Genomic DNA, 13,096 nt, shown 5'->3' on the forward strand with positions numbered 1-13,096 from the left:
AGTTGTTTATCAAAAACTGCACATGGTCCAAATTGTTATATAAATGTGCTATTAGAGAGACTATGCCGGTGTCCGGTGCCCCTGAGACTTTGTCAGCACCTCTATGCGGGATCTTCTGTTCCATTGTGTCAGCTTTTGAGCATTTCCAGTATTCCTTGTGTTCCTGTTTTTCTTATTCCCTGTGTTTTTTAACCTTAGCCTGTTTTTGGACTTCCCCTTGCCTGTCGATTTGGAAACTGTTGCCCGTGAGTTTTGTTTGTGTTCCAAATAAAAATTTTGGAATTCCACTTACCGGAGTCGTGTATTGAGGGTCCACTGCCTCTGTGAGCGTGATAGTGTGGGTGTGTATAGACTGATTGATTGACATCTTCCTGAGCCTCTTTTTAGCTTTGTTGCATCTGTTAGTGCATGGCAAATGACAGCTTTATCATTGCTATTGGTAGAAAAGATTTTTGACCTAATAAATTCCCATCTAAGCTCCTCCGGCCCACTTTCAGCCTGAGCAGATGTCTAATTAACCAGAATAACTTATATCACCTGTGTGGGTGATGGTCAAATGAAGCTTCGCGAACCACTGTCTTTATTATCTGAGCTCACTAGATGGCGCTCTCTGTTCAAAGAGAAAGGTTAAAGGAATAGCAATTCAGTGTGTTTTCAACCCTTTGTTGAACAGAGACCGCCATCTAGTGAGCTCAGAAAGTAAAGACAGTGGTTCACACTTCATTTGACAATCACTAGTGTTCAGAGGCTTTAAGAATGCAATTAATCAGTGATTATTCGTTTGTATCATGTACCAGTGGCAATAAATAAAATTACGCTGAACAGCTTTGAGAAGATTGAGGAACAGACATCAGCCTGCCATCCAACACCCACACATCAACACCCACTGGTTACACGGCAATAGCTGGGATCTTATCCTTTGCATTTTTAGGTTCACACGGTTTTAGATGTCACAGAAAGTCAAGAAATAAATAACTCAGCCTAATCGGTCACTATAGGTTGAAAATGCTGTCAGTTAAAGGCAAACCCTTAGTGTCCAGATCTGCAGTGGGAAATACTATAAATTTACATTAATGCCATTATAAGGGCTAATTGCTTTTATATTTAAAAAAGTTATTATAGATCTATAGAAATACATCCACGGCAACATGATTTATTTCTTTTATAAATGTGCAATTTGATGTCTTCTAGACAATAAGTTATACATTAATTAGACTGTTTTGGAAATACAATAAATCATGAGTTGCTTCACAGGTTGTCAATAATTAATATTCTATATTATTAAATTTGCTAATGATAAATAACTCTTTACTGTTGTTTCATTGTGAACATTGTAAACAGTTAAAACAAAGAACATGGATCTTGTTTGTTTACTTTTTTTTAAGTTGAAGTGTGTTTTATTGAAACAATTATAACAACTACATGTATGCTTGGACTCTATAGGTTAAGTGGGCATTTTCAAGAAGTAGACAGAGCCACACTAAATTTTAAGTTAACAGTAAAGTTAACAGTTTCTGTTTACATGGTAATAACACTTCCATTTCACAGTTGCAACACTGTTGAGCACAAGGGACACAGATCTGCTCAAATGTCATGACATCATTGGTCACCCTGCCCACAACAAATAAAGTGAGCAAACAGTCATGGTGCCCTCTTGTGTGAACTTTGAAACTGCATTTCAACAATATGATAAGAGATGCCACAGACATTCACCAGCATTTATAAAATGAATTAATAGCACTTGTGAATATGGAAAGACAAAAATGATCCAAGCTAACACCTACAGTAGATTTTATATGAATATGGAGCTGGACAGAAATTAACTGAATCACGTTTCTTTTAAGTTAAATAAAGATCTCATCTATTTTCAGGGTCATATAACCCTTGATTCAAATAAAACCATATATTTCTTTTAAATTGTTGAAAAAAACTGTACTCAGTTTAACTCTAAAAACAATGTTTCTTTTGATAAAATGTTTCTCTTTCTTCTTTTATATGTAAAGTAATGACAACATATTTGCAAATATAAGCAAAAGAAAAATGTAATATTTTTAAACAAAGTAAGGATCATTATAGGAAAAAAAGGATCATCTTCTATTGTATTACAAAATGAATTGTGAGACAGCAAATATTTAGAAACATAATACTTAACTTACTTACTTGACTTGTTTCTGAAGAGAACAAGGTTATGTGACCCTAACTTTCCATCCACTGATACACACCCCTTTGCCCTCCCAAACCCAAAACCAACATTGTTTGAATTTAAAAGCTAAACCAATCTAATAGGTTGTATTGATCAAACATTCCAGGGTTCATATCATACCTTCATGACATCCTTGTTTGACATTACCCTTTAAAAGGCGGCCAGTGACTGTAGGACTTTCACATCCCCATCAGCCATGAGAGTAGTTGTGCTTGCCCTGACTCTGGCCTTTGTGGGTGAGTATATGCTCTCTGTTTTTGTGAAGGTTTGACTTTTAAAAAATGCAGGGTTTTTTTTTAATCAGAAAATGCAAATAACAAAAAAAAAAACTTATTTGGATGTCTTAAATGATGCATTTGAAATGATAATTTTTAATAAAGAGCTTAAAGTTTAAGGTTTAGCAGCACACTAGCTAACACCTCATACAGTTGTGCAGAAAAGACAGTTACTAACGTATTTTTATGACTTTCACTTTCAGTTCAAAATTACTGTTTTAATTTTTTTATTTTATATATACATTTTAAAAGTTATCCAATTTATTATACTTCAATACATTCTATATTTGAAGTTATTTGAAGTGATAAAAACAGAGAAGACAAGAAGTCTTTTAATTGCTATGAGGAATAAGAGATCAAAAAAGATCAGTATTGGAGTAACCATAGCTGTATGTTGTACACTGGATACTGTCCATTTATGGATTATTCTTTTTTTTTTTTTATGTCATTTCAGCTGGTCAACATCATTACTTTGGTAAGTTTTTCAAAACAATATATGGAAACCAATAAATAATTAGACAATGCATTGCAACATTTACCACACAGCTAAAGTTACATGAAGGTTAATTATTCTGGTAAAATACAGTTTATGTTATGATTTATGGTTAATATGATGTCATTTATAACTCAAATAGCTTTGGGGATGAGGTAGAATACATCTCACTGAGTGAAATTGTTCTTACAGTTCCTGACTTTGCTACTGGTAAGACTTATGTATACAAGTATGAGGCACTGCTCTTGAGCGGTCTGCCGGAGGAAGGTTTGGCAAGAGCCGGACTCAAAGTCAGCAGCAAAGTTCTCATCAGTGCTGCAGCCCAAAATATATACCTGCTGAAGGTAAATATCAAAAGCAGGTGCAAGCAACAATCTTCTCACTTTTAAAATGCAAACTGCCATGTAATTAATCTTACTTTTTACACTCTAGCTTGCGGAACCTGAGCTCTATGAGTACAGTGGCATCTGGCCTAAGGCTCCTTTTATACCAGCAACCAAGCTGACTTCAGCCATGGCTGCTCAGCTCTCGACACCCATCAAGTTTGAGTATGCCAATGGTGTTGTTGGAAAAATGTTCGCCCCTGAGGGAATCTCAACAATGGTGCTGAACGTCTACAGAGGTATCCTGAATGTCCTTCAGCTCAACATCAAGAAGACACAGAATGTCTATGAAATGCAGGAGGTTTGTCAAAGATCCTTCAGTACTGATTATGAATACATAACAGGAAGTTGAATCTCCCTAGTAAACATATACTTTTCTCATTAGGACGGCGCTCAGGGTGTGTGCAAGACCATCTATGCCATCAGTGAAGACGAAAAGGCTGAACGCATCATTTTAACAAAGACCCGGGATCTAAACCACTGTCAGGAGAAGATCATGAAGGACATTGGGTTGGCATACACTGAGAAATGTGCAGAGTGCCAGCAGGTAGGTTCAAACACATGTTTTGTCATGCATACATCTAAGGAAGTAGAAAATGTTGCATGACTAAGGAACTATGTGGTTCGTTTTCAAAGGATTCAAAAAACCTGAGAGGAACTACAGCATACAACTACATCTTAAAGCCAGTTGCTAACGGCATCATGCTCTTGGAGGCAGCTGTCAATGAGCTGATCCAGTTCTCACCTTTCACTGAGATGAATGGAGCTGCTCAGATGGAGACCAAGTATGTCAATATATACACTCAGAATGTAATAATGCAAGTGTTTAGATTTAATGGAGCTGTATTAACCTTTCACATTTCTTTTAAGGCAATCGTTGGTGTTCCTTGAGATTCAGAGTGCTCCCATTGTACCCATCAAGACTCAGTATGTTAACCGTGGATCTCTTAAGTACGAATTTTCCACTGAGCTTCTTCAGACACCCATTCAGCTCATGAAGATCACCAATGTACAGGCCCAGGTATTGTCTTAGATTGCTTTAAATTATCAGTAAGGTCAGGAAATATGTAAATCTCTCCTATGTTAAATGACTTTCCCTTCAATTCTGCGTTCTTAGATTGTGGAGGTTCTGAATCATCTGGTTGCCCACAATATGGAGAGAGTCCATGAGGATGCCCCTATAAAGTTTTTTGAACTCATTCAGCTTCTCCGTGTAGCCCACTTTGAAGACATGGAAATGGTTTGGAGCCAATACAAAACCAAACCTGTCTACAGGTAACTAAGTTTTTGAACATTTGAATAAGATAAGAAAACACGGAGATGTTGTGTTCTACAGACACTTCACAAAGACCCTGTTGAAATCATTGGATTCTGTGTATCATTCAGCACTGAGATTTATAACGCATGCAAAGCACTCTACCCATCACTGTGTATTATATGAAATGGTAGGTTGGCCCTCACTCAACACAAGAAGGTTCAAACATTGGTTGACCTTTGTGTACAAATCAATAACTGGACACACTCCTTCATATTTAAATACACTTTTAACACCTAGTAGATCTGAATACAATCTAAGATCAAGTAGGTACATACTGTATGATGTTCCACAAACTAAAACAGAGTTTGGCAAAACTGCTTTTAGCTACAGTGCTCCAACTTCATGGAATGACTTGCAAAATCAGCTAAAACTGCAGGTTTTTATTTCACATACTGAATTCAAGTCCTACTTAAATCAAATATATCAACATGTCTGCGCTTGTTTTTAAAATATGTTCTGTTTTTATTTCTTATTTATTTTTGCAGTCCATCCCTGTTTGTCTGTTATTTGTTGTCTGTTAAAGTGTATCCTTTATGTGCTGCCTTCTTGGCCAGGGCTCACTTGTAGAAGAGATTGTAATCTCAATGTGATTCTTTTCCCTGGTAAAATAAAAAATAAATAAAAATAAAATATGTATACAGGTTCACTCACACAATTTTCATCTTCCAGACAGTGGATTGTGGATGCCATTCCGGCCATTGGAACTCCTGTTGCTCTGAAATTCATCAAGGAGAAATTCCTAGCTGATGACCTTGCTGTAGCTGAAGCTGCTCAGGCTTTGATTGCATCTGTTCACATGGTGACCGCAAACACTGAGGCCATCAATCTGGTTGAGGTGGGTAAACCACAAAGCAAGTTACTTTGTCGGTAATACAAATGGGGGTATGAAAGATTTCTGATTGTTGCTCTCTTATAGGCCCTGGCATTCAACAACAAGATAGTGGAAAACCCAATTCTGCGTGAGATTGTTCTCCTTGGCTTCGGTACCATGATTTCAAAATACTGTGTTGAGATAGCGGTCTGTCCTGCTGAATTAATAAAGGTAATATAACATTGTGCTTTTCATATTACTTCAAAATCTTCTGCACATTTCTGGATGAGAAAAGGAGATCTTAATCCCTCATTTTCCCCCAACAGCCCATCCAAGCCCTCCTTGCAGAGGCTGTCGCTAAAGGTAAGACCGAGGACATCATCCTGCTCCTTAAGGTTTTGGGTAACGCTGGCCATCCTACTAGCCTTAAACCGATCACAAAGATCCTGCCCATACATGGCACTGCAGCTGCATCTCTACCCATGAGAGTCCATGCTGAAGCCATCATGGCCTTGAGGAGCATTGCTAAGAAGGAGCCAAGAATGGTGAATTCTCAACACTAAAGAGCATTTCAAACTATTCTAGTTTTTACATATAAGTTTATACTGAGTTTGCTTTCTCTTGTAAATCAGATCCAGGAATGGGCTCTTCAGCTCTATATGGACAAGGCTCTTCACCCAGAGCTTCGTATGCTTGCATGCATTGTGCTGTTTGAGACAAGGCCTCCAATGGGTTTGGTTATAACTCTTGCTAACATTGTGACGACAGAGCAGAATCTGCAGGTAGCAAGCTTCACTTATTCTCACATGAAGTCCTTGACCAGGAGCACCGCCCCTATCTATGCCTCAGTGTAAGAGCACTCTCTGATCCCTAATCATCATCAGTCCATCTCTGTGAACTGAATTCTGCTAACTCAGCCTTTTTTTACAATTTTTCTTGCAGTGCTGCAGCTTGCAACATCGCTGTCAAAATGTTGAGCCCAAGTCTGGACAGATTGAGCTTCCGTTTCAGCAAAGCCATCCACATGGACATCTATAACCGTAATGCCAATGTCACATCTGGTTTGCGTTACCTCGCGTTTTTCTTTATCTGGAAGATCAACTAACTGCATCTCGTCAAACTCTTTCAGATCCTATGATGTTTGGTGCTGCTGCCAGCGCTTACTACATCAATGATGCTGCCTCCATTCTGCCCAGATCTATTGTGGCTAAGGCAAGTGCCTTCCTTGCTGGAGCTGCTGCTGATGTTCTGGAGGTAAAAAGGATAAGAAAACACCTGCCCTCTATATAATCAGCATTTGAATTCAAAAATGACCTTTTTAACATGTTGGGGTTTTCCTAGGTTGGAGTAAGAACTGAGGGACTCCAGGAAGTTCTTCTGAAAAACCCTGCACTCATTGACAATGTTGACAGGATCACCAAGATGAAGCGTGTCATTAAGGCTGTAAGTATGAAACACCAGTAAGTTGCAAGTACCAGGATAGAATAGCATACAAAAGGCATATGATAAATTACAGCAGGCTAGTAAATTGGATTTCGGATTGTGTTTCCTTTTTCCACAGCTCTCTCAGTGGAAGGCTCTGCCCACCAGCACACCTCTGGCCTCCATCTATGTCAAATTCTTTGGTCAAGAAATTGCCTTTGCTAACATTGACAAAGTCTTGATTGACCAGGCCATTGCGGTATGATTCAGATGTCAACCTCAAGACCAATTTCAAAACAAATTGTTATTCACTTTTTTTGCAAGACACAATAGTTATGATAACTTCTTCTTTACAGCTCACCACCGGACCCTCTGTTGGTAGGAATGCAATCAAGGCTCTGCTGTCTGGTGCTTCCTTCCACTTTGCTAAGCCCCTCCTAGTCACTGAAATAAGGCGTATCCTGCCAACTGCTGCTGGTATTCCAATGGAGCTCAGTCTGTACACTGCTGCTGTGGCTGCTGCAACTGTTCATGGTGAGCAGAAGCTACAAAGCATCCACAGTTTAGCTTGTTACAGGTCCCACCTATCCCACTAATCTAGTTTACTTTATGCTTATCAAAAAAGGTGCTGATATGCTCTTAAAGTAGGCCTACTTGAAAACAGCAATTTGTAATTTTGTAAAACTCTTTGTAATTGCAAGTGTACTTGGCTTTCATAAAAACAACATTGAAGCACTGATGGTACATGGTGCACAATATAATCTAATAGTGGAAACAAGAGTGTTAAAAGTGTTATGCTAAATGGTGACACATGGGTTTATTTGTTTTCTTAGTCAGGGCCATCGCAACACCAGCTCTGCCAGAAAACTTCCATCTTGCTCACCTACTCAAGACAGACATTCAGCTTGAGGCTGAGATCATACCAAGGTATGTAGAACATCTGACACTAAAATCAAAAATGAGCACAAAATATATCATATCATGAAGTGTGACATCCAAATGTCCTCTCCTTCTAGTGTTGCTGTGAACATATTTGCTGTGATGGGGGTAAACACCGCCATATTCCAGGCTGCTGTGCTATCAAGAGCTAAACTCAACTCCATTATGCCAGCCAAAATTGCTGCAAGACTTGACATTAACGAGGGCCACTTTAAGATTGAAGCTCTGCCTGTTTCTGTGCCTGAAAACATTGCAGCTGTCTAGTAAGCGTAACACTGTTCACTCAGTCTGTACTCTCAAAAATATTAAATTCTGAGTTTTTATTGTAGGAGCTTACATGATTAAGTTATTGTTCTTTCAACAGTGTTGAGACTGTTGCTGTGGCAAGAAATATTGAGAACCTTGCTGGTGCAAGAATCACTCCCATCATCCCTGCCAAAGCATTGCAACCAATCTCAAGGGAGATTCTCACATCTAAGATTGTTTCATCTGCTGCTGATAGTTTGGTGAGCTTTAAACATTGTATTTGATGATAGCAACAGTAGTATTTACATTTACAATATAATTAATGTTTTTCTTTTCATAGTCACAATCTTCAGAGATCATTCCCCAGGATGTGGCAGTTCCCATTTTCATTGCAAGACCCAAAGCAGTTCAGTTTGAGAAGAAGTACTGTGCTAAAGCTGTTGGACTGAAGGGCTGTTTCAAGATTGCTACTGAGAATGCTGCTTACATCAAGAACATTGCCCTGTACAAACTGGCTGGAAAGCACTCTATTGCTCTTTCCTTCAAAGCAAGTAAGTATTGATAACACAATACGTTTGTGCATTTTGTAGAAGCATTGTTCACAAAGCAATTATTAATGCCATTATCTGATGATACTTTCAGTTGAAGGTGATGTCATTGAGAGACTGGAGATGGAGGTGCAAGTTGGACCAAAGGCTGCAGAGAAGCTCATTAAACAGATCAACCTGAGTAAAGAAACCGTTGACGGAAGCCCAGTCTTAATGAAGCTCAAGAAAATCCTGGTTTCTGGTCAGAGGAATGTCACCTCATCTTTCTCCTCTAGCTCCAGCAGAACTCGCTCAAGCCCTAGCTCCAGCTCCTCTTCCAGCTCCTCTTCTAGCTCCTCTTCTAGCTCCTCATCTCATGTCAGCAGCAAGGCCATTAATGCAGCTGCTCCAGTCCGTAGACTTCGCAGCAGCATCAGCAGCAGCTCTTCCACATCTGTTAGCAAGTCCAGCTCTGCATCTAGCCTTGCATCGCTCTTCATTGCAAGCTCAAGTTCCTCTAGCTCCAGTGCCAGTCTTTCAAAGGTAAAGATTGTTTGCATGGAAAAATATGAATGTGTCTACATATCATAGAAAGCATGGAATCTGACTGAAATATTTCTTCTGAACAGCGAGTGCTTTATCTCCACAAGTTCCAGAAGAACCACAAGATGCAGGTGCGTTTAGATGGTGCTTCTAACAATAACATATTGTTCAGTTTGCATGTTAACTTGTGTTGCAGCTTTTTCATGGTGGCTTTAAACTTCCATATATTATTATTGTAGGCTCTCACTTCTCAAGCAGCTGCAGTTTCAAGCAGCAGAAGCAGTGCCTCGAGCTTTGAGGCAATCTTCAAACAGGTGAATCTTGGTCATCTTACATAATAAAAATAAATAAATAAATCCTTTAAATCTTTTTACTGATGGGTTTGTTGGTCTACTCGCATTATTTAACCCTGACTGTTCCCACAGAAAAGATTCCTTGGTGATGGAGCTGCTCCTAATGTTGCCATCATCTTCCGTGCCGTCAGAGCTGACAAAAAGATAATGGGATACCAAGTGGCAGTCTACTTGCACAAACCTACCACCAGAATTCAGATTATCATGGCTGCCTTGGCTGCCGATAATAACTGGCAGTGCTGTGCTGATGGAGTTGTGCTTAGCAAGTCAAAAGTCACAGTAAGACACTGTCCCGTTTATAATCATAGATGTTAGGACATAATATCAATTGTTAAAAACAAATGCCTTATCATCACATCTGCTGTCTCTCAATAGGCTAAAATCGCCTGGGGAGCTGAATGCAAGCAGTACCAAACCACGATCGCAGCCGAGACTGGTCTTCTTGGTCCAAGCCCTGCAGCTCGCGTGAGAGTGACCTGGAACAACCTGCCTTCGGCCTTTAAACGCTATGCAAAGAAGTATGAAACTTCAAACGCATGTCTTTAGCCTACTCATATGCAATATAGACTATGAAATATCTGATATTTGGAAATTATTTTGCAGGGTGTATGATGTCATTCCTGCTTCCATAATGGCTGGCATGGTTCAAGGAAAGGATAAAAACACCGCTAAGCAGCTCTCACTTACAGTAGTTGCCACATCTGACAGGACCATTGACTTCATTTGGAAAACACCAACAGTATGACAAATTCAGTAGTTATCCCAAAATATAAAGCCATGTTTGTTTTTGTTTGTCTAATAAATGGAATTATTCTGTCCACAGCATACTGTCTATAAGGTGGCTTTGAGTCTTCCAATTGCACTGCCACTTGAAGAAATCAAAGGTCTCACCCCCTTCGATGACATTGCTGATAACGTCCACTACTTGTTTGCCAAGGCTGGTGCAGGTAATGAATTACATTATTGATTAATAATTCACTGACAGGCATCTTTGGCTCTGGACCAAGGATTCAAAAAAAAATTTTTATTATTCTTTACAGCTGAATGTAGCTTCGTCAAAGGCACACTGACCACATTCAACAACAGGAGATACAAGAACAATATGCCGTTGTCTTGCTACCAAGTTCTGGCACAGGATTGCACCAATGAGCTGAAATTCATGGTTCTGCTGAAGAAGGATCACATTGATCAGAACCACATCAATGTGAAAATTGCTGATATGTGAGTGTCAGAGATAAACTGTGGTTTTAATCTACAAGTTGACAACACAAAATAACATTTTCATTTCTGTACTTGTAGTGATATTGACTTGTACCCGAAGAACACTGACGTGATTGTCAAGGTTAATGGAATGGAAATACCCATCAACAACCTGCCGTATCAACATCCCACAGGTTCTTACACATTATTCCCACCCCTTAAATATAATATTGCAAACTACACATCATGGTCCAAATACTTAGAAGTTGTTAAAAAAAAATTACGTAATGTTTTTTAATTTTTGTTGTTGTTGTTGCTTACAGCTAAAATCCAGATCAGACCAAAGGATGAAGGCATTTCTGTGTACGCTCCCAGCCATGGTCTTCAAGAAGTCTTTTTTGACAAGAACTCATGGGCGGTAAATGCAACACTCACTATGGACACTTAATAATATGTATAAAATGATAATAAAAGGTTTTTGTTTGCAAATTCCAGGCTTCAAACTTTGACCTCTGAGAAAAGATTTTTTGGCTTTTGGTAAATTTGACACACAATGTATATTGGATAGCCTGTAATGTCTCATATGATCCTGCAATGCAGGTTAAAGTTGTGGACTGGATGAGAGGACAGACCTGTGGACTCTGTGGAAAGGCTGATGGGGAAATCAGACAAGAATACCACACACCTAATGGACGCTTGACCAAGAACGCAGTCAGCTACGCTCATTCCTGGGTTCTGCCAGCAACGAGCTGCAGGGACAGCACTGGTAAGACACAAAGGACATTGTGTAATTACTTTTACAGCAAGATCCTTTTCCACTGTGATGTGACACAATTGTTAGATCACTGCATATGGTTAAAGCAGGTATTTTAAACATGTTATGATGCACTGAATCCATCAGAAACTCACTTATCAACACCTTTCTCCTACAGAGTGTCGTATGAAGCTTGAATCTGTGCAGCTGGAGAGGCAGGTAAATCTCCATGGCCAGGAATCCCAATGCCACTCTGTTGAGCCCGTACTGCGCTGCCTGCCCGGCTGCTTCCCTGTGAAAACCACCACTGTCACTGTCGGCTTCCACTGCCTTCCTGCTGGTGAGACTGCAAACAAATCACAGCTGGTTCAAGTGACAGAATATGAAAACGTGGAGAGAAATAACACATTTCCTAATCATTCTGCTCCATTCAATTGTGCAGATTCTGCCCTGAATCGCCCAGAGAGTCTGCGCAGCATCTACGATAACAGCGTGGACCTGAGGAAAACAACAGAAGCCCACCTAGCCTGCAGCTGCACTGCTCAGTGTGCTTAATAACACTTTCTTCTGTTGGTCACTTACATCAATTCCATTTAAATGAACTGCATCTCAAAATAAGTTTTCTGTTAAGTTATTTTGACTATTGTGACGTCATAGATCTACAGTGATGCATTATTTAAAGGGTAAATGCACTATATGATCAATGTCCTTTCATACTGAGAATCAGTGTGCTAAAAAAAAAAGTTTACCCTACTACTACTACACTGATTAGCTTTTTTCTTTTAATGTAAAAGTTTGGGAGGTTTATTCCATTATTGTTAAAGAATGTGCATTCGTGGACGATGATTGGCACCTTTTCATTTGAATCGTAAAACAATTGTGGAATCAATTTTTTGGTGTTCACATATGTATTTCTTTGGTATGCAGAGGAACAAAAAAATTGTAAAAATCAGTCAACCCCTTCTGAATCCAAAACAAGTGTCTATACAGATAAATAAAGAATCGTGGTGACCAAATACATTTGTCAATTTCAACTTATTTTAGAGAAAATTGTTGTTTTTAAATGTTCCAAGGGTTGCAATATTTTCGGCCACTACTGTATGTGTGAAAGTCTTTTGAGCGACACCTCCAGAAAAAGTGTCATCGCTCTCAAAATAGTTTTAAAAGTCTCATCAATGGCTTGAGTATTTCTTCAACTTCAATTTAATTTTTACATTTCCAAATACTACTATAGTTGATTGGTGTCAAAAAGACAAATTTCTGTGGCCACTGTATTGAGTACATTTCCTTGATGATGTACTTTACAGCTTCACAACCAAATACAAAATCACCAGTGTACAATATATGTGAACTTAGTACTAGATATATTATTTAATAACAATGGTTCAGTTCAGCTCCAAAACATGCAAGGGCAATACTATCTAGCCACAAAAGCAAAAGCAATTTATTACACCTCTTACCTCTTTACTAGACAGTCCTGTTGTTGAATTGCTGTTTCACTCTGTTTACTTCAGTGGTCTCCATTTTCGTCAGTTATAGGCCACCAATGAATGGGAAGGAACAGGTGAAGCAGTTCTGTTGATCAGTAACTCAGTAAGATCAGTAAGAATTGTTTTGCGATAGAGAGGC

At 39.0% G+C, this 13,096-nt stretch overlaps 1 protein-coding gene across 2 annotated transcripts; it reads left to right on the forward strand.

The window, feature by feature from the left end:
* The first annotated feature begins 2,399 nt into the window (after positions 1-2,399).
* On the forward strand, positions 2,400-12,074 carry LOC144523362 (vitellogenin-like). Of its 2 annotated transcripts, XM_078258876.1 has the most exons (34): positions 2,400-2,443; positions 3,147-3,315; positions 3,404-3,655; positions 3,740-3,901; positions 3,991-4,139; positions 4,225-4,375; positions 4,472-4,629; positions 5,342-5,507; positions 5,589-5,714; positions 5,810-6,028; positions 6,116-6,333; positions 6,426-6,523; positions 6,613-6,737; positions 6,825-6,926; positions 7,045-7,164; positions 7,262-7,439; positions 7,739-7,832; positions 7,922-8,107; positions 8,209-8,350; positions 8,431-8,641; positions 8,733-9,007; positions 9,083-9,160; positions 9,247-9,295; positions 9,425-9,474; positions 9,586-9,792; positions 9,889-10,031; positions 10,117-10,252; positions 10,337-10,460; positions 10,554-10,734; positions 10,813-10,907; positions 11,037-11,131; positions 11,314-11,479; positions 11,646-11,807; positions 11,910-12,074. In XM_078258876.1, exons 1-34 carry the CDS (start codon positions 2,400-2,402, stop codon positions 12,020-12,022), a joined length of 4,944 nt encoding a protein of 1,647 aa, XP_078115002.1. In that variant the 3' UTR covers positions 12,023-12,074. The 2 variants fall into 2 exon arrangements, with proteins under 2 accessions (XP_078115002.1, XP_078115001.1); XM_078258875.1 differs by having other exon boundaries at positions 8,733-9,160; positions 9,247-9,291; positions 9,400-9,474.
* The last annotated feature ends 1,022 nt before the right edge of the window (positions 12,075-13,096 follow it).

Source organism: Sander vitreus, chromosome 9, assembly GCF_031162955.1.
Source record: "Sander vitreus isolate 19-12246 chromosome 9, sanVit1, whole genome shotgun sequence".
Taxonomy (NCBI): domain Eukaryota; kingdom Metazoa; phylum Chordata; class Actinopteri; order Perciformes; family Percidae; genus Sander; species Sander vitreus.

Bases quoted from the DNA above. Each gene is read 5' to 3' on its own strand.
- LOC144523362 (XM_078258875.1), top strand. From the start codon at position 2,400: ATGAGAGTAGTTGTGCTTGCCCTGACTCTGGCCTTTGTGGGTGA. The intron at 4,140-4,224 runs GTATGTCAATAT...ATTTCTTTTAAG, and splicing joins GCTGCTCAGATGGAGACCAA to GCAATCGTTGGTGTTCCTTG. The intron at 6,927-7,044 runs GTAAGTATGAAA...CTTTTTCCACAG, and splicing joins TGAAGCGTGTCATTAAGGCT to CTCTCTCAGTGGAAGGCTCT.